This window comes from Pelobates fuscus, chromosome 13 (genome assembly GCF_036172605.1).
Source record: "Pelobates fuscus isolate aPelFus1 chromosome 13, aPelFus1.pri, whole genome shotgun sequence".
Classification (NCBI taxonomy): Eukaryota; Metazoa; Chordata; class Amphibia; order Anura; family Pelobatidae; genus Pelobates; species Pelobates fuscus.
This window is the reverse complement of record NC_086329.1, coordinates 112,401,346-112,428,104: the sequence shown is the minus strand read 5'-3', so window position 1 is coordinate 112,428,104 and position 26,759 is coordinate 112,401,346. Positions and strand designations below refer to the sequence as shown.

Here is a 26,759-nt window from a genome sequence, read left to right as displayed (position 1 = left end):
GACAGTGCCGCTTTAAGTGACTCTTTAGAATATTTTTCTATGATTTCTTCCAGTTATATACTCTTTAGTGTTCATTTCAGGATGCAGTAATATTATGTAACATTTTGGAAAAAACATACATGTAAGTAGTCCGGCACTTGAAGACAATATGGCAAAGATCTCCACAGCTACCATGTACTTACCTTTAGTGCTGAGATAAGCTGGGATAAATGTTACCCAAACGATGCCAAATACTAACATACTAAAAGTAATAAATTTAGTCTCATTAAAGGTATCAGGGAGCTTTCGAGCCAAAAATGCAACAAGGAAGCTGGTAGAAGCTAAAAGACCCATATAACCCAAAACACATGAAAATAACACTATAGACCCCTCGTTACATTCAACAACTATTGTCCCAACCTCAGCTGCCATGTTGAATTCAACAAAGGGTCCAGAACTGGTGAGCCAGATAATGCATAACACTATCTGAACCACTGTACAAGAAGGGACTATATAAATTGGTATTCGGAGTCCCGCTAATCTCTTTAATTTGCTGTTTGGGTTGATAGCACTGAAGACCATGATCACAGTGATTGTCTTGGCCAGGATTACAGAAAGGCAAACGGAGAAGATGATGCCAAACACCACTTGGCGTATCATGCAAGTAACTTTCTCAGGTCGACCAATGAATACCAAGGAGCAGAGGAAGCAGAACATAAGGGAGACAAGGAGGAGATAGCTGAGTTCTCGGTTATTGGCCTTCACTATGGGTGTCCTGCGTTTTATAATGAGCAGGCAAAGGACGGAGAAAGTCAATACACAGCATGTCACAGAAATGCAAGTCAATGAATATCCCAGTGACTCCTCATACGAGAGAAATTGAACTGGTTTTTGGACACATTTCTCTTTACCAGCATTCGGCCACATATCGTCTGGACATTTGAGACATTCACTGTGATCTGCAAAGAAACAGAAAGCACTAAATATGATGTAAACATGAAATGCTGATTTCACACTAATGGACCACACAGGAGAAAATTAATCACCAAGCGAGATAGATTTTTTTTTATATTCTTTTAGAGAGACTTGAGGCATGAAATCCATTAGTTCTACTTTAGTGATTTACTAAAATTAAATTAATATGAGTTTTATTTTTCAAAAACTGATTTGATATGTTATTTTTATTTGAAAGGAAATGGGAATTAAAACTGGACCATAGAACTTTATGGAATACACAGAGTAAAATGTATATTAAAAAATAGTGCAAATTTAAAAATATGCTAAAACAAGAAGTGCACACAAACTTGTATACAGAGAACATTTAGTTTCAGCTGAATTGATTCATGATCTGTCCATGTGGCATTTTGGTTAAGACAAATTTAGTCATCCAGATGGCAGCACTTTCACACCATGCTCATAATTTGTAATGACCCTTTTCTTTAAAACACATTTTTCATACTGCTTTATAAAGGACTCGGCTTGCCTTCGCCTCTGTATAGATGTCATGCCATCGGGCAAACCGGGCAAATGCCTGGTGGGCCGCAATGGCAATGGACTGAAGCCGGCAAAGCAGATCAAGGGATCTCCGCTGTCAGGAGAAGCGGGCACTAGCTATGCTTTGCATATGCGCGGCCGGTGTGGAGAACAGTGACCAGGGAGGTAGTAAACTATCACTCTTGTGAGCCCTGCAGTTCTGAGCGTGGGTTACCAAGGACAAAGCTCCGCACAGAACTGTATCGGGTAGAACTTGCGAGAACAGGGATCTACAGTAACATTTTACCACTGGACCACCAAAGGTAAGAAAAGGGGAGGGGGGGGGGGGTATAAAATGTATTTATCAAATTATAATTAATTAAAACAAATATATATAAAACTCCTAAAGACACACACTGCATGCACACAAAAACACACAATCTTCCTGACCCACAAATAGCTCACTCTACAAATACGCAATATCACATTTAGACACCAAACACATGCATAGTACTCTCTCCTGACCTTTTTGTCATCTGGTATTCAACTTATGGAGGCACCAGAGACAAGTCACAAGCAAACACATGATATAAAAAAAAAAAAGGAAATGTACTGTATTTTATCCCAAAAGAACCAAAGAGCAATGCTAAACACCCAAAAGTGTACCTCACATACACCCAATTTATAGTAACAAAGGAGAAAATCTGTACTGCACCAACAAGTGACAGTACAGATTAAAGGGGTAGCAGAGCAAATATCATAAAGATACGACCTGTGTATAGAATGACACAACAATTTCCAGGATATCTAGAATGTATAAAAAAAATCACACAATGGTGAAGTATGTACAATAGTGAGTGGTTCAGACCCGGAGGTAGAGAACTTACAAGATTATACTGGAGATCAGCGCCTGTCTCCCTTCCAAAGGGTATATATACAAAACAGCGTTTCCTTCAGGATGGGTATGCGATGTAGTATAGCAGCATATGCAGAGACCTCCAATCCTCAAAGGCAAAAAGATATATAGAGCAGTATTGTAGTAAAAAAGAGAATTTATTAGTACAAAATGCACTTACATCAATAAAAGGTAAAAGCAGCTTGTCTCCACTAAACAAGTGGTACCCAGGAGAAACGAAATCCCTCTGTGGTAAAATGAACAATAAAAAGAAAAGCCAAAAACATTGAAAGTCTCTAGCTGGTATCCAACGCGTTTCGTCTTCTAGACTTCTTCAGGGATATGTAGTAACGTTCACATAGCTATTTCCGCGTTCCACTATGGAACGCTTGCCGTCCTATCACTTAAGACTGAAAACGCTTCCGCGTTTCACCGTGGAACGCACGGCAATTCCGGCAACCAAAAGGTTGCAGCGAAAAGACGAGCGCCCAGGGCGGAACCACGGAAGACTAATGGAACAGATAAAAAAAACAGTCCTCAAAAAGCATTGGGCCATCTTGAAAAAAGACGACATCTTAGGAGACAAGATACCAGAAAAACCTGTAGTCATATACAGAAAAGCAGACAATTTAAAAAAAAAATTAGCACCTAGTCTTTTACCAAATTTGTTAAAAAGTCCAAAATTGAATTTTCTCCAGTCACAAAAGACGCCAGGCTTTCATAAATGTGGGGCATGTTCCACATGCACCCACCAAAAAAGAAGGACCATATCCTTTACAGGATCTTACACTAACCAAACATATAACATAAAGAAATTTGTACACTGCACATCCACATATGTAATTTATCTTTTACAATGTGGATGTGGTGCCCAGTATGTGGGTAGGACCATCAGAACTTTGCATACTCGCCTTCGAGAACACTTTAACAATATTAGGACACATAAGGTGGAGCATAGTGTCCCTAATCACTGCAACTCCTGTAGTATGTTTCAATGGTCGACCTTCGTCGCCATTGGAATAGATCAGGTCACAACAAATTGGAGAGGAGGAAGTAAAACTAATGACCTAGCTAGGAAAGAAGCCTTTTGGATCTACACTTTAAATACCCTAAATATGGGCCTCAACCAGGATATTGATTTAGGGGGGCTTTTGTAGTCTATATAATACAGTGATTCTTTTGAGACATTTTTAGTTTTTTAGGGTATATTGGTTTTATGCATCTAGTATGATTATTATTTTGTATTTTCTTTGTATTTTATTATGTCAGTTTTGGGTGTATTTGTGACACCTATATATTTGTATTTGTATTTTTATTTATTATGTATGGTTTACTGATGGTTTTTTTCTTGTTCTTGTTTCTTATTTTTATTATTATTTTTATTCCTTTTGATTTTATTTATTTTTTGTCCCCCCCATTTTTTGTTCCCCCCCTGTTTGTTGGGCTTGAGCCCATACAGTCTTTATCTGTTCCATTAGTCTTCCGTTGTTCCGCCCTGGGCGCTCGTCTTTTCGCTGCAACCTTTTGGTTGCCGGAATTGCCGTGCGTTCCACGGTGAAACGCGGAAGCGTTTTCAGTCTTAAGTGATAGGACGGCAAGCGTTCCATAGTGGAACGCGGAAATAGCTCTTCCTTACACAGACGGCCGGAACACGTCATCACGTCCGGCCAATCAACAACCGGCAAAAACGAAACCCGGAAGTATGTTCTCCGGTTCGCGGCAAAACGAAAGACCTTGGAGCCCTATATAAAGAAAGGACTATGTGAACGTTACTACATATCCCTGAAGAAGTCTAGAAGACGAAACGCGTTGGATACCAGCTAGAGACTTTCAATGTTTTTGGCTTTTCTTTTTATTGTTCATTTTACCACAGAGGGATTTCGTTTCTCCTGGGTACCACTTGTTTAGTGGAGACAAGCTGCTTTTACCTTTTATTGATGTAAGTGCATTTTGTACTAATAAATTCTCTTTTTTACTACAATACTGCTCTATATATCTTTTTGCCTTTGAGGATTGGAGGTCTCTGCATATGCTGCTATACTACATCGCATACCCATCCTGAAGGAAACGCCGTTTTGTATATATACCCTTTGGAAGGGAGACAGGCGCTGATCTCCAGTATAATCTTGTAAGTTCTCTACCTCCGGGTCTGAACCACTCATTATTGTACATACTTCACCATTGTGTGATTTTTTTATACATTCTAGATATCCTGGAAATTGTTGTGTCATTCTATACACAGGTCGTATCTTTATGATATTTGCTCTGCTACCCCTTTAATCTGTACTGTCACTTGTTGGTGCAGTACAGATTTTCCCCTTTGTTACAAGCAAACACATAACTGCACTTTACACAGGGCCTCTTTAGCAGAGCTCTGTGCATGGGCTGCCCTGGAAGAGCAATGAACTAGCATGCTTACTTTGGAGGATGTGCTTGTCATTGGTGAGGACACAACACCTCCACTCTCTTGCTCCACCGACTACCAGTGGGCCTCTCTGGTTAGAAAATGCCCATGCCAAATATTTTTTTCCCATACCGGCCCAGATAGAGGTAAATGTATGTTTGTGTTTCCATGTTTCTGAGTTTTCCAATTTTTAAAGAAATCAGAAAATAAAATCTTTAAAAAAAACTGTTGTGCTCAACTCTATAGTGCTTTTAAAAGTCACCGAGGGCAGCACTATTCACACCCTGCACAGCAGTATCAAAAAAACTATTTTCCAAACAAACAATAAAACTTTTAGCAAACATTTGTGCTGAATTTGAAAAGTTCTGCCAAACCAATACAGCGATTTTTTAAAGTCACCGAAGGCAGCACTATGTACATCCTGCACAACAGTATAACCCTTTCCCCCCAAACGAAGTTGCTAAGCACTGCCCAAGTTTGGTATCCTGAGTAGGAGAGCCCACATCAAAGTAGCAATTAGGGGAGCTGTCTACTAAACAGTTGAAAGAGGAAAGATAAGATAAGCTCTCTTTCTTAAATTTTCTCTTTCGTTTGCTAAGAACTAGATTTCTATCCCTATTAAAACGCATGGATCTGAAAATGTTCTGCTCATTTGTTAAGAAAACATTCATTTTCGGTAATTTTGTGTATTGCAAAATTCGAAGTCTTGATGTCATTGTTACCTAATTTATTCATTTTATCAATCTTGGAAGGATGAGATGCTGAGTAAACTAATCTGTAACTCTGAGATACTACAACTGACATCCATAGCTACTAATATTTATTTCTGACGACTATTAATGGTAAAAGACGACTATGATTACACAAACACAGGAGAGATTCACCAAATCCACAATAAAGTGCACGACGTAAAAACTGGAAAAATGTAATCAGTATCCTGAGGTAAATGGGATCACAGTCCACTCTGTATGCACCCGTACATACACAAACCACATATATCCCCAGTGCAAGTGAAATATACTAGCCGTGTAAAGATACTCCTCTAACTAATGTGACTAAATATACACAGAGTCCTTGTGTATAGCTGAACGGATCCCAACACACTCTAAAACACCTGTGTGGTATAATCTCTACTAACACCAAATTTAAAAACTATACATACATACAATAGGCAGAGTTTGTAGGTTCTTAGGCAAATGGTTTGAATAATACAGGTATACGTAGCAGTTTAAAATGAAAAGACAAGAAGGAATAACCAAATCCTACTGCAATATTGTGAAGTATTAAAATATGAGTAAAGGAAATCTGTGATCTTGTACTCACAAGGATGGAGCCAGTATCAGTTAGGCTCAATATGGAGGCATGTAGGAATATTAGTGGGGATCCCACTCCCTTCTTGTGCACCCGTTGGTTACACCTCACAGATCCACTGGACGCCAATTAAAGTGCATGATATACTTTATTTACAACAAGTAAACAAATAAAATAGAGGTAAAGTCAGTTTCTGATACTGCAAGACACGTTTCACCTTTCTCATAGGCTTCCCCAGTTGCTTGTGATTAGTGATGTCGCGAACACAAAATTTTCGGTTCGCAAACGGCGGACGCGAACTTACGCAAACGTTCGCGAACCAGCGAACCGGGCGAACCGCCATTGACTTCAATGGGCAGGCAAATTTTAAAACCCACAGGGACTCTTTCTGGCCACAAAAGTGATGGGAAAGTTGTTTCAAGGGGACTAACACCTGGACTGTGGCATGCCGGAGGGGGATCCATGGCAAAACTCCCATGGAAAATTACACAGTTGATGCAGAGTCTGGTTTTAATCCATAAAGGGCATAAATCACCTAACATTCCTAAATCACAATGGATATGGATTGACACCTGACATATGACATATTGACACCTTGACATATGGATTGACACCTGTCCTCAGAGACCCTGATACACACTGACACAGAGCAGAATAGGGACTGTTCCCCCTACATAGGGTCACTTGGCAGATATGGATTGACACCTATCCTAAGGATCCCTGATACACACTGACACAGAGCAGAATAGGGACTGTTCCCCCTACATAGGGTCACTTGGCAGATATGGATTGACACCTGTCCTCAGAGACCATGATACACACTGACACAGAGCAGAATATAGACTGTTCCTCCTACATAGGGTCACTTCCACTTCCACTGCGGCTCCAGGTGCGTTCCAGTATGCTGCTTCAGGGATCGATTGCACTATGCCGCCTAACGCGTTTCGTGATCGACGATCAGTTCATCAGAGGTGGCATCGGTGATCCCTCATTCCATTAAATACTCTTGAGTCTGCTAGACTTATTCAGAAATGAACCCCTTATCTGCCAACACATCAGCCTTTTGTTTGGAACATGAATCAATTATGATGTGTTTGGATCACATAAGCTCACTGTTAAGTGGACACAAAATAGCTGGTGGATTGACAAAAATGTGAATAAATGAATACATATAGAAATACAAAATTACAAATCTAATGCATGTAAATCATCTGACATAATAGAATACTAACATACATGAATAATTAAAAACCTATTATAAGAACTTGCAGGAAAAAAATCATAAAAGAAGACTATTACAATTAAAACATTCTTTAAAATCTCGCTATAAAAACTAGTAAGGAGGTATGCAAGATGCTATCAAGCTATGCAGCATAAAATTGCTAATCTTTTGTATAGCAGAAATATACAAACAGTGCACATACAAAAGTACATATAAAAAAGTACATATAATTGTGTATAACACTCTACTTGAATTTGAAACGGAGTGATCTGCAAAACATAAAACAACTGTTAGAAAGCATGGAAATCATCACAGACTAACACGCCTGTCCTCAGAGATCATGATACACACTGACATAGAGCAGCATAGAGACTGTTCCCCCTACATAGGGTCACTTGGCAGATATGGATTGACACCTGTCCTCAGAGACCTAATTGTGTAATAATGGTAATACTATTACCTATTATATAATATTGGCAGGGTCAAGGAAATTCCCTCTAAATAGATCGGTATAGGCAGAGAGTATGGAGACCGGAGTGATAAAGTGTCAATAAGGTGATATAAAGTTAAATGTATCACAGACACACAGACACCCTTTCTCTTAGCTAGTTTCCAGAAATGCTGGATAGGTAGAAGGGCTATAAAGACTCAGAGAGGTCTAAGAAGAATCCTCTAAACTAGCCCTAATCTCCTTAAACACCTTCAAGGGTGTTCTAAGGTAAAGCTCAATCTAAACGTTTAGATGACTGCCTGATTTCCCATCACAGATGCTGGCTAGGAATAACAGTGTGCAAGACAAAGAGTGGGTCTAAGTGCCCATAGTGCAGTAAAGTGTCCCTAGTGAAGTGAAAAAGAGAATAACGAGCTGGCGTCCAAGAGAATAACGAGCTGGCGCCCTATCAGGGGACGTGTATATGGCATCGATTTTAGGAACCGGGAGATAGAAAAAGATGCTTGGTCGGTCCTCCTACTTCAAATTTGGGGCACTGCGAATGCAATCTAATGTGCCACCAGATAGGAGTGGTGTGTTAAGTAGTACTATTCCTATCAGTTTAATCCCTGTTATGTGCCTTTTTTTTGGTTTGGTTTTTGAAGCCACAGTGCAGCACCAGAGGGCCGAAAAATTAGGCATGTACACGTGCCTGAAAAATTAGGTATTGTTGCAGCCATAAAAAATGATGTTTGTTTCCCAGGCAGAAAGTGCCCTAAAACATTGCGGCTTGAACCCTAGTTGGTGGCGGATACGTGTGGACCATTTTTAGCCCAAGGCAGCTCATCTCATCAGGCCTTTTTTAGTCGAATGTATCGCCCACTGTCAGTCCCTTCGGGATCCATCCCTCATTCATCCTAATAAAGGTGAGGTAATCTAGACTTTTTTGACCTAGGCGACTTCTCTTCTCAGTGACAATACCTCCTGCTGCACTGAAGGTCCTTTCTGACAGGACACTTGAAGCGGGGCAGGCCAGAAGTTCTATCGCAAATTGGGATAGCTCAGGCCACAGGTCAAGCCTGCACACCCAGTAGTCAAGGGGTTTATCACTCCTCAGAGTGTCGATATCTGCAGTTAAGGCGAGGTAGTCTGCTACCTGTCGGTCAAGTCGTTCTCTGAGGGTGGATCCCGAAGGGCTGTGGCGATGCATAGGACTTAAAAAGGTCCGCATGTCCTCCATCAACAACACGTCTTTAAAGCGTCCTGTCCTTGCCGGCGTGGTCGTGGGAGGAGGAGGATGACTTCCACCTCTCCCCCTGTTAGATTCCCGTTGTGCTGTGACATCACCCTTATACGCTGTGTAAAGCATACTTTTTAATTTATTTTGCAAATGCTGCATACTTTCCGACTTGTTGTAATTTGGTAACATTTCCGCCACTTTCTGCTTATACCGGGGATCTAGTAGCGTGGATACCCAGTACAGGTCATTCTCCTTCAGCCTTTTATACGAGGGTCCCTCAACAGGCACAACAGCATGAAAGACCCCATTTGCACAAGGTTGGATGCCGAGCTACTCATTTCCCTTTCCTCCTCCTCAGTGATCACAATGAAGGTATGTTCTTCCCCCCAGCCATGTACAACACCACGGGTACCAGATAGGTGACAACGAGCACCCTGGGATGCCTGTTGTGGTTGGTCTTCCTCCTCCTCCTCAAAGCCATATTCCTCCTCTGACTCCTCTTCCTCACAATCCTCTTTCAGCGTTGCCGCAGGTCCAGCAAGCGATGCTGATAAGGCTGTTTCTGGTGGTGATGGTGAACGCAACTCTTCCTCTTCCTCTTCACGCTGATCTACGGCCTGATCCAGCACTCTTCGCAGGGCACGCTCCAGGAAGAAAACAAATGGTATGATGTCGCTGATGGTGCCTTCGGTTCGACTGACTAGGTTTGTCACCTCCTCAAAAGGACGCATGAGCCCACAGGCATTGCGCATGAGCGTCCAGTGACGTGGCAAAATTCCCAGCTCCCCGGCTGTCCTAGCACCCCGGTCATACAAATATTCATTAACGGCTTTTTCTTTTTGGAGCAGGCGGTCGAACATTAGGAGTGTTGAATTCCAACGTGTCGGGCTGTCGCAAATCTAGCGCCTCACTGGCATGTTGTTTCGCCGCTGGATATCTGCAAAGTGCGCCATGGCCGTGTAGGAACACCTGAAATGTCCACACACCTTCCTGGCCTGCTTCAAGACGTCCTGTAAGCCTGTGTACTTATGCACAAAGCGTTGTACGATCAGATTACACACATGTGCCATGCACGGCACTTGTGTCAACTTGCCCAACTTCAATGCCGCCAACAAATTTGTTTCGTTGTCGCAAACCTCTTTGCCGATATCCAGTTGCTGCGGAGTCAGCCACTTTTCCACCTGTGCGTTCAGGGCGGACAGGAGTGCTTGTCCAGTGTGACTCTCTGCTTTCAAGCAAGTCAAACCCAAGAGGGCGTGACACTGCCGTATCCGGGATGTGGAATAGTACCTGGGGAGCTGGTGGTGTGCCGTTGATGTGGAGCAAGACACAGCAGCAGAAGAGGACTCAGCCGAGGAGTTTATGGAAGAAGATGGAGTAGGAGGAGTAGAGGAGGTGGCAGCAGGCCTGTCTGCAAGTCGTGGCGGTGTCACCAACCCCTCTGCAGAGCCACGCATTCCATGCTTGGCAGCCATCAGCAGGTTTACCCAATGCGCAGTGTAGGTGATATACCTGCCCTGACCATGCTTTGAAGACCAGGTATCAGTGGTCAGATGGACCCTTGCCCCAACACTGTGTGCCAGACATGCCATTACTTCCTTTTGCACAATCGAGTACAGGTTGGGGATTGCCTTTTGTGAAAAGAAATTTCGTCCGGGTACCTTCCACTGCGGTGTCCCAATAGCTACAAATTTTTTGAACACCTGAGAATCCACCAGCTTGTATGGTAAAAGCTGGCGGGCTAATAGTTCGGACAAGCCACCTGTCAGACGCTGGGCAAGGGGGTGACTTTCTGACATTGGCTTCTTAAGCTCAAACATGTCCTTGACAGACACATGACTGTGGGCAGATGAGCGGTAACTGCTCAAGGCGGGAGACGGAGTGGCGGATGGTTGAGAGGGGGCAAGGAGGACAGCAGTGGTTGACGTGGCTGAAGATGCTGGAACAGGAGAAGGATGGCGGCTTAGAGATTGCGTGCTGCTTGTACTCTTGTGTTGATCCCATAGGCGTTTGTGATGTGAGATCATGTGCCTACGCAAAGCAGTTGTACCTAGGTGGGTGTTGGACTTCCCACGACTCAGTTTCTTTTGGCACAGGTTGCAAATGGCATCGCTGTTGTCAGAGGCAGACACACAAAAAAAAATCCACACTGCTGAGCTGGTGGTGGACACAGCATGCGTTGATTGGCAGGCTGTCGGGCTGACCCCGGGTGCCGATGCATGCTGTCTGACTGTGCCACTAGCTCCTTGCGACGACCTCCCCCTGCTTCTTTTGCAAAGAAAAAAAGTTTTCCAGTGTAAGCTAATAGCAGTCAGTGTCCTTAAAGCGGGTGTGTCAGGCCTTCCTTCAGCGTGTGCCCTGCAGACCCCTGCCAGTTTACTTTGACAGTTGCCACTCATATCTGGTGTCTCTATATGTCTATTGGAAAGCATGTATATATTTTGTATCTATGTTGATCATTATATCTAGATGGTTATGGAAGTTTAACATATGATATACACCCTGCTAGTGAGAAGGTTTTTTTCTTTGACCTTAGATTGTAAGATTTTGCCCCTAGAACCTCTGATTTTAGATTGTAAGGTTTGCCACAAATTTACTGGTACACACCACATTTAATTGATCATTTTTCTATCTATTAAATACAATCATTTCCAATATTTTTCTACATATATAACTTTTATTTGTGGCAAACTGTAGGCTGCATATAGTAATTGTGAGCATCAATTGTAACGAACAGTTTTGACACATATAACGGCTTTGAATGGAGCCTAATGTTATAATGTGTCTCTACTTCGGATGCTAATAAAGTTTTCAGACGCACAATTTTAGCCACGCATGCGCATCGGCCATTCCCGACAGATACTGGGGGCGGACACATCTATGTTGTGTTCCGGCAACATTTCAGACGGAAGCTGATGTCCGTTTTGCGCATGCGTATAGGGCTAATTTGCGCGCGAATTTCAGAAGATAAGAAGAGACCCCGGAAAGAACAGAGGCCATCCACAGCTCCTGAGGAAGTCCCGAATACAGCGGGACGAAACGCGTTGAGCCACATCTATCATCCAGCCGACGTCCAGAGACCTTAACATCATTACCACTGACCGAGTTGCAAGTATTTTCAGCCCTGGAGGTCGCGACCAGGAGCTGATTAGTCTATCTTACACTTCACTCTGGTTATATAGTGGTCTATGCAGGGCTTGTTTTTCCCAGGTCTCATAATAGGACTGTTCACTGTGTATTATTTGTGCATTAGAGATTATTATATCTTGTTTTTATGTTTTTTATATGGTTTTACTGCACTGTGATGCAGAATAAAGCTAATTTTTTCTAAGAGATTACTCTATTGTATATAGAGTTTTATTGCTTCACTATTTTTTACAAGGGTACTTTTTATTCCTTGCGATTAGCGCCCCCATTAGGTGTGATTTATTTCCACCTTTTTTTGTGTGTATATTTTGTCTTCACAGGCTTTTGGAGTGTGCCTGTAGGGAGGCAGCTTTTCGTTCAAGGTAGTTCCTTGTGTTTGGTTTTATCCTTTTCTTTTGTTAAGCTATTGTGACACCAGTGAGTGAGTGGTGGCACTGGGCAAATGGTTATGCACTGTGAGCCTGACACAGAAGCTGGCAGGCAGGCAACGGCAATTACATTACACAGAAAAAAAAAAGCAGACTGATGTTCTAGCCCTAAAAAGGGCTTACAGCAGAGATCAGATGAGTCCTTCAGGACTGTAGTAGACACTGAATACCCTAGCCTAGCTATCAATTTCCCTATATAATCAGCAGCATCTACACTTTCCCTCCTCTCACTAAGCATGCAGCTTCAGAATGAATCTAAAATGGATGCTGGGAGGGAGGTGGGAGGGTGTGGAAGGGAGGGTCTGCTGCTAATTTGCTGGAATGTGTCTGCTGACCGTGAGGCACAGGGTCAAAGTTTGCTCAATGATGACGTATAGGGGGCGGATCGAACCGCCCATGTGTTCGCCCGCGGCGGCGAACGCGAACATGCTATGCCGTGCTACGCCAGCGAATAGTTCGGTACATCACTATTTGAATGTCTTGACAGGTATTGCTAATCTTATACAAGTAAACTCTATGCTTATTAGCAGTGTACTTTTGCACATTATATATATTTTATTTAAACCTATATTGGCTATTATGCTTTGTGTTAGCATTTTATTAATGTTTTTATTTATAATTGTAATGTTCCCACTAGTGGTGTTTCAGACATGTTTATTGTGATGTTATTTATTGGATATTAGTATTTACAAAATGTTATTTTAGAGTTTAATTAATTATATCTGAAGATCCAACCGTTCTCTCTATGATTTCTAATGGCTGTCAGTGCCTGGAAAGCAAAGCACGCCATTATTGACGATGCGTGCGTTCCAAGCATAGCACACATGACCGCTAAGTCTTGGGCAATGCCGCGTCACTTCCGGGTATGACGCGTGCTGCTCACGGTGGAACACAGGCCTCGGCCGGAACTTGCCGATTGCATTAATTCATCAGCTTTCCGCACCACTTCCGGTATGCGTCATGAAACCGGAAGGAACACTCATCAGGTAGCGATCTGCAATCAAACTTTCCATATATATACAGGACACTTAGAGGACCACCCCACACTTTTGATAAAGCCTCTGGAGAGGCGAAACGCGTCAAGTGGGACTTTTTTGGACATTTATTTGTACCTATATATATTTTTATGTTATATATGTTTTTTGCAATAAATAGTTAATTTTTATACTTTTAACTATTTTGGATCCTACTTTGTACCCTGTTTGCTACCTGGTGCCACCAAATCCTTAGGTGGGGATAGTACCACCCATGCTGTGAAAACTAGAGCAGGTCTTGCTCTATAAATTGTAAGTACATTACTTTAAAAAAAAAAAAATCCCAGTTTATAGTACTTATTATATTATCAGAGTTTTCTCTCTTCTACTTTTATATTTATCATCAATATCTGCACTCGCATTTGGAGGATCAGTACCATCTCTATCATCCTATATCCTTAGACGGTGATCATACCGTCCACGTGGATCATACAGCAGAGCTCTTATATAGCTCTATCTAATGTGAGTGGTTTTCCTACAGTTATCTAGCTAATATCTCGCACTTTATCAAATTGTGTTGCACTATTATTGTTTTTCTGTTTTATTATTTTGAGGTATTTAACAGCACCCCCTTCTGCAGTTGTATGTATGTATGATTTTGGGCGCAGTATACAACATATTCTATCTCTGTTTCACTATTACACAAGGTTTTGCTGTAAATAGAGAGCGCCAATAAACTTTAGTTTTTTCTAATGATCAACATGGTTTTGTGAAACAAAAGGTCATGTCAAACTAACCCAATTGGATTCTACGAAGAAGTAAGTAGAAGTATAGATCATGGTGTTGCAATGGATGTGATCTACTTGGATTTTGCCAAGGTATTTGATACGGTTCCTCACAATAGGTTAGTCTTCAAACTAAAAGAAATTGGTCTAGGTGAATATTCTTGTTCTTGGATTGAACATTGGCTTAAGGATAGAGTACAACGAGTTGTCATTAATGGTACATTTTCAGACTGGACAAAAGTGGTAAGTGGTGTCCTTCAAGGTTCTGTTTTGGGTCCGCTTCAGTTTAACATATTTATAAATGATCTTGAAATAGGCATTGAAAGCCATGTATCAGTGTTTGCAGATGACACAAAACTTTGTAAAGTAATAAAATGTGAGCAGGATATTGCCTTGCTGCAGAAGGATTTGGATAGATTGGGGGACTGGGTATTAAAATGGCAGATGACATTTAACGTACAGAAATGCAAAGTTATGCACTTCGGGATCAAGAATGCACAAGCAACTTACACCCTAAATGGTAGTGAATTAGAAATAACCACACCTGAGAAGGATTTGGAAATTGTTATAGACAACATATTAGGCAGCAATATGCAATGTCAATCTGCAGTTGCTAAGGCCAGTAAGGTTTTGTCAAGTATAAATAGGGGCATAAATTCTCCGGATGAAAATATTTTTTTGCCTCTTTATAAATTGCTGTTAAGACCACACCTTGAATATTTTGGGCACCTGTTCTAAAGAAGGATATCATGGCACTAGAAAAAGTGCAGAGACGAGCTACAAAATTTATATTGAAATGGAGCATTTCAGTAACGAAGAAAGGTTAAAAAATAAAAATCTCTTTAGTTTGGAAAAAACAGCGCCTCAGAGGGAATATGATAACATTATACAAATATATTTGGGGCCAGTACAAACCTTTATCTGGAAATCTATTCATAAACAGGGCTATACACAGAACACGAGGTCACATTTAGGATGGAAGAAAGGAGATTTCATCTAAGGCAAAGAAACATTTTTTTTAGAGTAATAGCAATAAGGATATGGATTCTCTGCCTGAAAAGGTGGTTTTATCAGAGTCCATACAGATGTTTAATCTGCAATTTTATAAATACTTCCAAAAACACAACATACAGGGATATAATTTCTAATTAGTGGGGTAATAGCTGTTTGATCCAATGAGACATCTGACTGCCATTTTGGGGTCAAGAAGTTTTTTATTCCTAGTTTTTTGCAAAATTGGAAGTGCTTCATACTAGGTTTTTTTGCCTTCTTTTGGATCAACAGCAAAAACATATGTGAGGAAGGCTGAACTTGATGGACGCAAGTTTCCTTTCAGCTACGTAACTATGTAAGAAAGGCAAAACACATTTTGCAGTAGCAGAAACTGACTTTACCTCTATTTCATTTGATTTAATTGTTGTAAATAAAGTATTTTTTGCACTTTACTCCAGTGGATCTGTAAGGTGGACCAGAGGACCTGAAACTAACGGGTGCGCAAGAAGGGAGTGGGTTCCCCACTAATATTCCCACATGCCTATATATTGAGCCCAAATGATACTGGCTCCATTCTTGTGAGTACAAGATCACAGATTTCCTTTACTCATATTGTTATACTTTTTAATATTGCAGTAGGATTTGGTTATTCCTTTTTGTCTTTTCAGTTTAAACTGCTACGTATACCTGTATTATTCAAACCATTTACCCAAGAACCTACAAACTCTGCCTATTGTATGTATGTATACTCTTCTACCTAGTATAGATAATGGATAACCATTGGATTATCCAGACAGGTGCTTAACATATTAATATACAAGCTTTATTAATTAGGCTTATTTGTAGCACTTTTGATAACCCTTGGTAGGTAAGTAGTGCACTGGAAAATAAACCAGTGTAACCAGGTAGATAACTGGTTAAAACATGGTCTAAGTGTTAAGTAACAGAGGTTGACTAAATGTCTAACCTCCAATGGTTATACCTTATCTATACTAGGTAGAGGAGTAGCCTTACACAGCTGGAGATATATGTGGTTTGAGTGTGTATTGGTGCATGCAGAGTGGGCAGTGATCCCATTTACCTCAGGATACTGATTGCATTTTTACAGTTTTTGCCTCGTCCACTTTATTGTGGATTAGATGAATCTTTCCTGTGTTATTATTATTATTGGGGTTAGGCCCTTTGGACACTACTGGAGTGTCTACACTGGTGTATAGACCCAAGAAGTAAACTCTTGGGTATCTTATTCTTTTGATTAGCTGATTACCCAAACAGCTCCATTCTAGATAATAGATAAAATAGGGGATAATCTGCTAAATACAGATAAAATGGAAAAACATAGCGTTTAACTGTGTGAAGGTGAGTGACACTCAGTGAATTACAATTGGCCACTCACAAATTTTCAGATAGAAAACAGCCTTGAATGGAAAACATCTGAAAATTTGTGAGTGGCCAATTGTAATTCACTGAGTGTCACTCACCTTCACACAGTTAAACGCTATGTTTTTCCATTTTATCTGTATTTAGCAGATTATCCCCTATTTTATCTATATACATTTGCTGAAGACAGGAGGAAGTCTTTGGGACCTATCTGGATACTTCACCTATTACAGGGAAGTTCCGGTTTGTTTTAAGTTTATATACTTTTTTCACTGGGGTTGTGTTCACATATTCTGTTTGTATACCATTCTAGATAACTCTGGAAATTCTTGACAAATAATTTCTAAAGAAAGAATTATTTTAGCATTAATCATGACTTGATTTTATTATTGATTATCTTACTTTTAGCCATAATTAGACTGATTCTCTAATTCTCACATATTTCCCATTTCTAATTCACTTGACTTTTCATGATTACACTAACTGTTTTGCATTACACAAAGTGTTAGTGAGACATTTTCTGCTGTTTATTTTTAATAAGAAATCTGTGTAATTAAGGTCTCAAATAAAAAAAAAAAGATAGAAAATAATACTTAAAAATAACATTTTAAATTTAAGATCCCTGAGCCTAAAACAATGTTGTAATAAGAATGGAAGATAAATTGTGCTATTTGGGAAGCGTAAGGTGATGGTGAAATGCACAGGGGTCAGGAAGCGAACGGGGAACCATTCACGTGAGATTGAAGGAAATGAGGGAAGATGCTTTCACAACAGTTGGGAATAAGTGAATGTTTAAGATTGTTTACTTAACATGTTAAGCAAAATGAGCAAATATTATACCCACCGTTGGAGTTAAGGATCTCTCCCTTAGAGCAGGGAAGGCAATCAAAACAGCAGAGTTTCTGCCCTTGGTGTGTGGTCTTTCTTTGTCCTTGTGAGCATGGGTTACTACAGACAGACGAGGGGACCTAAGATTTTAATAATGAGAGAAAATGATTATTTACACTGAACATACAACAGCAAAAGCATATGTGAGGAAGGCTGAACTTGATGGACGCAAGTCTCTTTTCAGCTATGTAACTATGTAGCTATGTAACATGCACAGTAATACCAACATAAAGCAATCAACATACTTAATGGACTTCCTTATCAATGTATTTACGCAGCCTCAGTCCCAACAGCACTGAGTGAGTGGCTTTTAATTCAAAACCTGGCTGCAGACAGTCAGATAAACGGCAAACAGGTAGTGATAACGTTTCCCTGATTGTCCTCTCCTTCTAATTTCTAATTTCTATTTTCAACAACTACTTGGAGACCTGTAACATCTGAATCGTCCACAAAATTTATATATAAGGGGTAAATATATGTAAGGATTTCTTGTGTTTTCTCCTATTTTATTTTATGGACTCTTTTGCAATTTGTTTTCTGTGTTTCTGTTTGTCATTTATTTCTGTATTTTTGTACCCAGCACTGTGAATCCTCTGTGTCAGATTAAAGGTTTACTTAATCAGCTTGTGTCTTTGTTCTCTATGAGATCACTCTCCTGAGGAAAGCTCAGGTAAACACGTTACCAAAAGGGTTAATTATATATGTCTGATCAGTAAAGTAAGGTTGTGATACTATAATTCTACTGTGCGTGGGGTAAGCTAAGACGCCCGGATATAAAGTATTGGTGGTGGCAGTAAAGTGTGCAGTAGGGTGTTAGTGTAGAAGGAATTACAGAGGTTAATTTAGTGGTTGCTGGGACTAGCAACAGGTAACCAGCGGCCTGGTTGTCATTAATCCTTTCACTTCCACACTCTCCCCACTGTCTCAGCTGGGCCAATAGCCCACGTTCGTGACAAACACGACATACTTGAAAACGAGAGAAATCTCAATGTATCCTTCCTTGTAAAATATTTTATATATAAATAAATAATGCAGGTTGTTCAGATTATTCAGTAACTAATGGTGGCTGAGCTGTGTACGTACATTTCATGAGTAAGTGTTTTATTTTGGGAAGAGGGGCTGTGGCTAAAAAAAGAGAAATCTGCAAAACATTCATTTTTGAAGTAAAATGTATAAAGAATTGTGCATGCAAAAAGTACAGCATGTTAATGAGGAAAACCCATATCAAGTACATTAATGTTGTACTGGTGCCTGGGGTGTCTTTTTAAGTCCTCTACTTCCTTCTCTTATCATGTTCTACATCTGTATATATTATAATAACAGAAAGGTCAGAATAGCATAATATCTATAACATGCTAAGTTTAGCAGCACTTACAATATCATGGCCTACATCCCACCTACATTAACGTGGCATATGTCCACATATGCATTCCACTTACATTATAATGGCCTACATTCACATTACGTTATGATAACCTATGTTCCACTTACATTATAACGGACTACATCCACCTTACATTATCATAGCCTACGTTCCACTTACATTATCATGGTCTACGTTCCACTTACATTATCAAAGCCTATGTTCCACTTACATTATCATGGTCTACGTTCCACTTACATTATCAAAGCCTATGTTCCACTTACATTATCATGACCTATATTCCATACAATCTTGCTCTGATCAATTGTCAGTTCCTGGCCTTTTGGAGAACGAGCGTCGTAACTACCAACATGTACATATTGATTGCTGCCATTGGGGTAAAGCTGCCAGTTTAAGATGTCCATGTACAGAGGGATATCTCCATTCTTATCAAAATAAATTGTTTCTCCTCCTGGGTTTCTAAAGTTAACATTTCTGAGATAATAAAGTAGCTGTAATGAAAGATTTCACTTTTTTTATGTGTAAATGGTATTGTTTCATACATTTAATATCGATTCAAACCTTGATATAGTTCTTGTTTTTCTAAAAAAAAAAAAAAAAAATTCCTGTGTCCTATCCAGGCTGTGTTTAAATGGACACTGTAGGCACCCACACCCCTCATTGAAGTGGTCTGGGTGCAATGTCCCATGTCTCTCAACCGTGCAAAGGTAATTATTGCAGTTTCAGAGAAACTGCAATAATTATTTCTGAGGGTTAACTCCACCTCTAATGGCTGTGTACAAGGCAGCCACTAGAGGGACTTCCTGTTTTGAACGGGACATTAGCGCTGGATTCAGGTAAGTGACTGAAGGTATTTTAACCCCTTCAATGCAAAGGGAGGGGGCGTGAGGGAGGAGGTCACTGCATGATTCCATAGTCATAGTAAAACGGCTTTGTTTTCCTGGCACTATGGCAACCCTTTAAGTATTAGGAATATTTGATTGATGGATGGATGGATGGATGGATGGCTGGGTGGATGGTTGGTTGGATGAGCAGATGAGTGGATGGATGGATATATGGAGAGAACAGATAATACCTGAAATGGTTGGTAATTATAAATGTTTGCACAGGATCCATTCTTGAAAGGACCATTGCCTGCTACACATGTATTCATCTGATGCAAGGCGTGAGCTACTGTGTAAACTGCATTGTGCACTTTATAGGTGTATCTGAAGTTGTAGACATCATAAATATTTGCATCAATACTATCCAGTCTCTCATTTCCTCTGCACCACAAAATTCTTTCTCCAAATAGTGTTTGTGCCGTGGTGTTGTGAAAGCCCTCTGCTGGCCAGATGCATCCAAAAGCCTTCTCCCAAAATGTCTTGATGAAGATGTCACCTAGAAATTTAAAAGGATGAATGCTGTAAAGGAATTCTGTAAACCCTGGGATTTTACCAAGAGGAACTGACACACTCAGACTTCCATTTAAGGTTGTTAAAATGTCTTTTCTAGGAAAGTCTGATGTAATAGAGAAACTAGAACAGCCAATCCATACTTTGTCAGTAATATCATGGGAAGAAGCTTCCTCCATTAAAGATATGAGATTCTCCATGCTGGAATATACAATAATGACTGTAGCGTTGGATTCTTTAATGACTTCTACTACTTGTAAAACCAACTTTTGTGAGCTGTAGATTGGTAGCGTTTCTGTGAAGGCAATGCATCCACCGTTCTTTTCAATTTCTTTCTGTATTAATGGGCCACCCGATCTTCCATACTCATTATCGGAATTTATCATGCCCACCCATGTCCAGTTGAAATATTTTACTAACTGAGCAATAACAAGAATTTCTTTGTTACCACTAGTCATTGTCCTAAGGAAGGATGGAAACTGCACCTTGTCGCTCAAACTTAGATGAGATGCACCATAGCTAACCTACAGACATAAATGAAAAAGGAAATAATGATATGGTTATTCCTTGCTATTGGTAGCTAAAAATTCCATATTAAACATTAAATATTTATTTAACCTTTAAATGTATAATTAGACTATTTTTTTATATTTCATTAGTTTGTGTATTAAATCATGTATTGTGGGGTTGTGTTAAAAAATGTCCAGTCTACAATTAAATAAATAAAAAAAAAAAATAATAAAACTTTTATTAAATTTAATGTTAGTAATAGCAGCAAATAGGACAATTTACTTGGTAAATGTGTTTAAGCCAAGGAGGAGGACCTAGTGCAGGGGTAGGCAACCTACGGCACTAGTGCCATGCACGGCACTCGAGGTGTCTTTCCACGGCACTCAAGGCTGCTAGAGCCAAACAGGGTCTGGCCTATCAGGAGTCTCAGTGAAACTTCAGATATCTGCTAATACAAAGAGGTAGTGAAGGACAATCCTCAATTCATGCATTGCAGCACTTAGAGGAAGTGATCTCAGATCACTTCCTCCCAGCACTTGTGAATGGGAATCCACACTGTAGTAGAGCAACCCACAGCTGATGTTGCAGCTCCTGTCCTTGACCTGTACCTGCCCAGGCTGGTCCCCACTGGAACCCAGGGAAGCCACCCACACTGCTAGATATACACAGACCTGCAGAATAAGCCTCCCCTCATACAAATAATACGAACAGCCCACACACAAACATACACACAATCCCCACAAACACAACACCACTAACAATCTACATACATGCACACAATCCCACATGCAGCCTCTCACGTGCAAAACCCCAAACAGCCCACATACACTACCAAACACACAATGTGACATATCCATCTACACACAATTCCACAAGCAGCCCTCATACACAGCCCACATTCATATGTATCATACACGATACCATAAACTACTAATGAACATATACAATATAATAGCTCATATACGCACAATTACACCGATACAAAGCAATTACAGTATAAATAACACAAGCAGAATACGGCAGCACACACACCTCAATTTAAAAAAATAGGATTGGCAGTGCCGTTTGAAGGAATTTGGGGGCCCCAAGCAAAATGGACATGGTGCCCCCCCCCCACACACACACACAAAGCCTACAAGAACCACAGCTTAGCCATACAGTTTAAGTTCACCCACACTTTATATAAATAAAAAAGGTTTACAGTGCAAATACTGCTGTAGCATATAATGTGCATAAAACTTGAACATTTTCAACAATTGAAAATTCCCTGTGTTCTCCTCATCTCCCCTTCTCCTCACCCCCATGTTCTCCTCATCTCCCCTTCTCCACCCCCTCCCTGTATTCTCCTAATTTCCCCTTCTCCTCACCTCCCTCCCTGTGTGTTCTCCTCATCTCCCCTTCTCCTCACCCCCTCCCTGTATTCTCCTCATCTCCCCTTCTCCTCACCCCCCCTGTGTTTTCATCATCTCCCCTTCTCCTCACCCCCTCCCTGTATTCTCCTCATCTCCCCTTCTCCTCACCCCCCCTGTGTTTTCATCATCTCCCCTTCTCCTCACCCCCCTCCCTGTATTCTCCTCATCTCCCCTTCTCCTAACCCCCTCCCTGTATTCTCCTCATCTCCCCTTCTCCTCACCCCCCTCCCTGTATTCTCCTCATCTCCCCTTCTCCTCACCCCCCTCCCTGTGTTCTCCTCATCTCCCATTCTCCTCACCCCCCTCCCTGTGTTCTCTTAATCTCCCCTTCTCCTCACCATCTCCCTCCCTGTGTTCTCCTAATCTCCCCTTCTCCTTACCTTCCCCCTCCCTGTGTTCTCCTAATCTCCCTTTCTCCTCACCTCCCCCCTCCCTGTGTTCTCCTCATCTCCTCACCCCCCTGTGTTCTCCTCATCTCCTCACCCCCCTGTGTTCTTCTTACTCCTCCCCCCTCCGTGTTCTTCTTACTCCTTCCCCCCTCCCTATGTTCTTCTTTCTGCCCCCCTCCCTTTGTTCTTCTTTCTGCCCCCATGTTCTTCTTACTCCTCCCCCTCCCTATGTTCTTCTTACTACTCCCCCTATGTTCTTCTTACTACTCCCCCCCTTCCCCATGTTCTTCTTACTCCCCTCCCTATGTCCTTCTTACTCCCCTCCCACCCGCCCTGTGTCCTTCTAATTCCCCTCCCCCTGTGTCCTTTTTACTCACCTCCCAGGTGTCCTTCTTACTCCCCCGCCTATGTTCTTTTTACTCCCCCCCCCTTCCTCCCTCCCTATGTTCTTCTCACCTCCCCTTCCCTGTAGCGTGGCCTAGCTCAGGGTGCACTTCCTGTCAGTCCGGCCGGGAACAGGAAACTAAATCTCCTGTACCGCGTGGTACCCAGCCGGACTGACAGGAGGAAGAGGAGCTCGGCCACGCTACAGGGAAGGGGAGATGACGAAAGAGGCAGTGGTGCAGCCGCCTGAGGCTCTCTATAGAGTGCTCAGGCGGCTGCAGCCTTATAGAAATGGCCGGCCCTGCTTGGGGGCCCAGGCCAGCTCGGGGCCCCAAGCAATTGCTTGGTTAGCTTGCCTGGTAGCAACGGGCCTGAGGATCGGCACGCTACGGGACATCACAATCCTATATCGGCACAGTGCTGCTAAAAGGTTGCCTACCCCTGACCTAGTGATTAGTAATACATTTGAGAAAGCCCTATAGGTTTGGTGAAATGCAATACTTGACACATTGCTAACCTTAAGCTTTGTACTCAGGTGATGTGAGTGGGAAATCCAGGGATTGTCCCACCAACTTTCATGTATCTTTCATGATCTTTACACCAAAACTGCTTCAATAAACTAAAGTTGTTTTAGGGACCATAGTGCCTTCTTAATATAAGATAAGTGGGATTTTAACGTCCTGACTGTAAGAATGGTATGACCGATTGGAACGTTTTGTACTATGTGAAAACAGGTAGTTCTGACATTTTCAGCAGTGTAACATTCATTATATCAGTGACTAGTGGCTTCTAACAGATATATGTTTTCCTCTACTAGCTGGTAATCATAACAAGAGTATACATGAGGGTTACTGAGGATTTATGGACTTGGGGTTACTGAGGCTTTATGGACTTGGGGTTACTGAGGCTTTATGGACTTGGGGTTACTGAGGCTTTATGGACTTAGGGTTACTGAGGCTTTATGGACTTAGGGTTACTGAGGCTTTATGGACTAGATTTTATACTGCAAAATACATGAAAGTTAAAATGTTTATCTGACATATTTAAGTTCTTCACAGTTGATTATGGACTTCATCTTGCAAGTTGACCGGGGACTTTTTAGTTGATCGATGTGATTGGCTTAACGTGTATGGTGTCACTAGCAGTACTTTGTTTGCTTTTTAATTCATTTCACTCTATTAATTTGCTGCTGTTCGAAGTAGAGAAAGAGAAATGAATACTAATCGCCTCCACGTCTTTAATAAAATCCTGGCTTTCCACTATGACTCAGAAAATCACAGAATTGCTCAAGGTATACAGCATTAAATACAAGTTTTTCCTTAATTATTACGACTGTTGATTTGTATGAATCATTACATACTATACTGGAGTAAAATAAATGATTAAAATCATTCCCAAGTGCTGAGAATCTAAAGCAAGTACCTGACACACTGGACAAAGTGTGCCTCATCTAAGCGTCTTAGAGAATTCTCAACATGGAATTGCTGGTTTGCTTCCCCTAAAAAAAGTTAGATGGAGGCCAGTTCTCGGCCTCCCCAATATATATTGGGGTTGGAAGGAACTGTACACAATGGCTTTATTTGTGTCGGTTTATTTTTGTTTTGCAGTTGTTTTGTTGTTTCAAGCGATGTCTCTCTTTATGAGCTTGTGTCAGTTGTCCATGTGAGACTGGTTGATGTATGTATCAAATTATTTTATTTTACAGGTTTTTTTGGTTATGAAAGGTCAAGAAGCAGAGTGTTTTTTTTTTTTATAAAAACTGTTACTTTTTCATTGTAGATTGGGAACACTTAGTACTCTTTGTTTTTAAAAAAGTTAAAATATAAGTGCCAGGAGGATTCACCGTAATAGGCACATTGTATCTGTTGGGGTATATAGTTACTAGGTTTATTTGAAATAATAATAGTTACTAAATCTGCCAATCAACATTAAGATAAAACACCTATACAACAGTTTCTTGTTTGATAAAACCTCTTTCTCCATCATATGATATGTTGATGCCATAGCTGATTACCTGAGGGTATCTGAACAGGCCCAGTATCCAAGCCATCGGGATTGAAGCTTTAGATGTCAAGTCTCCAATTATAGCAGGAGGCATGGTATCCTTATAACAATTATAATTAAAAGTCGGTGGAACATCTTTGGATCCTGACAATATCCATTTTGTGCCTATCAAACCTCTGACTTCATTGTAACAGGAATCATAGAGTTTGAAACCCAGAGTGATATTCGGTAGGAGGACGGGAGACTTGTTAATCTCCATTATGGAATAAATCATCGATAGGAGAAATCGGTAATATCTGATATGAAAGCTAAAAATACAAACAAAACTTTGAAATTAATTATTCGTGTCTGCTTACTTCGATGTTTAATGAGAAAATATTTAGGAATGATGTCACTATATCGAACAGGAGAAACATATGGAAACATTATGAAAATGGCATGAGATGCATATAATCCATTACATGAGATGTATTTCCACTAAATCTGTTTGCAATAAAAAAATACCATCATTGCTCTTCTACCAACCTTAGGTATATTAAGACCATACTTGTGTGTTTTTTTCATTGTGAAGTGCTATGAAGCCTGAAGTAGCCCAGTATTCCACATCGATCTTACCCTTTGTTCTAGAATTGGCTTTCAGCCAGCAGTCTTTCACTGTTAGGTGAGTAACAATCAACAAGTGAGCTGCCATCTGTAGGACCAGGGCAGGTGAGGCTGTTAGAGAATATACAGGAAGAAGAAGGGAGCTCCTCTCTGTAAGATATAGTAAATCATCCCCTCTTCATCCATTATTAGACAGAGAATCAATAGGTCTAACGACCAGAGATGGGAGGAGGAAGGACTCTATGCATACAGCAGGCTGGCATTGTCACAACCTGCTGTATGCATAGAGTACCAGGTCCCTCTAAGACACCTGTGTGGCAAGGGATAGATGGAATGAGGAGTGACAGAGGAACAGAAAATAATGCGTGCAATATAACAGATTCCATTTACCTAAAAGTCGACTCGATATACAGTATCTAAATACCATTGTCAACTGACTAATAAAGTTCAAACTGCTTCTTATTGTGTTCGTGAAATAAGCAATGTGTCTGAATGACCTACTTTCTACATTTCAGTAGCCCGGGTTTTCTCCTGAATGACAGTTCTGGATTTTCCACATCCAGGTGCACAGCAAAGAGTCCACCAAGAGTGATGTCTCCTGATGAAATATACCCCAAGCTGTCTTCATAGAGTAATTTACACCCTTTCTGCTTCGAGCCAGAGACTCCATCACGGCACCATGCCGTGAGAAGGAAGAGGTATATGGAAAACATCGGCATCACACGTAGCTCCATCCTGTTGGGTAATTGAAGTTAAATAAAAATTTGAAAAATTTAATATTAAATAATCCTGGTATCAAAACATTACTAGAGATATAGAGATGCACCTGTACATATTATCCCAAGTCACATTTACTGCTAGTTACTTTGTCAAAAAAGGGCAACACAATGGGTTTGATTTCATGGAGCTTGACGTGGTAAAATGTGTCAAAGAAAAGTTGTGCAAAAATGGTATTTAGCAGTGACCATACTGACTTTCCTTCTTTCCACCACCATATGGTAGTGAGAGAATCATAGATGAGATAAAAATATGGAGAGAGACCGTGACAAATGAGGGGTAGAGTGACAGGGAGAGAGTGAACAAGAGATAGGGGGAGGGAGAGAGAGATGGAGAAAGAGACAGAGAGAGTT

At 40.9% G+C, this 26,759-nt stretch overlaps 1 protein-coding gene across 1 annotated transcript; it reads right to left on the bottom strand.

Annotated features, from left to right (window-relative positions):
- Positions 1–24: 24 nt before the first annotated feature.
- Positions 25–26,278, bottom strand: LOC134582738 (extracellular calcium-sensing receptor-like). The gene is made up of 6 exons (XM_063439379.1): positions 26,131–26,278; positions 25,037–25,334; positions 20,009–20,851; positions 19,197–19,424; positions 17,506–17,629; positions 25–938 (listed from the first exon to the last, which is right to left on the bottom strand). The coding sequence occupies exons 2-6, from the start codon at positions 25,298–25,300 to the stop codon at positions 25–27; spliced, it is 2,373 nt and encodes a 790-aa protein (XP_063295449.1). The 5' UTR covers positions 25,301–25,334; positions 26,131–26,278.
- Positions 26,279–26,759: the final 481 nt, after the last annotated feature.

Coding starts and splice junctions, on each gene's coding strand:
- LOC134582738 (XM_063439379.1), bottom strand. CDS start 25,300: ATGATTTATTCCATAATGGAGATTAACAAGTCTCCCGTCCTCCTACCG. Junction 20,852..25,036: donor GCCTGTTCAGATACCCTCAG/GTAATCAGCTAT, acceptor TTATGTCTGTAG/GTTAGCTATGGTGCATCTCA. Junction 19,425..20,008: donor ATAATTACCAACCATTTCAG/GTATTATCTGTT, acceptor CTTTCATTACAG/CTACTTTATTATCTCAGAAA.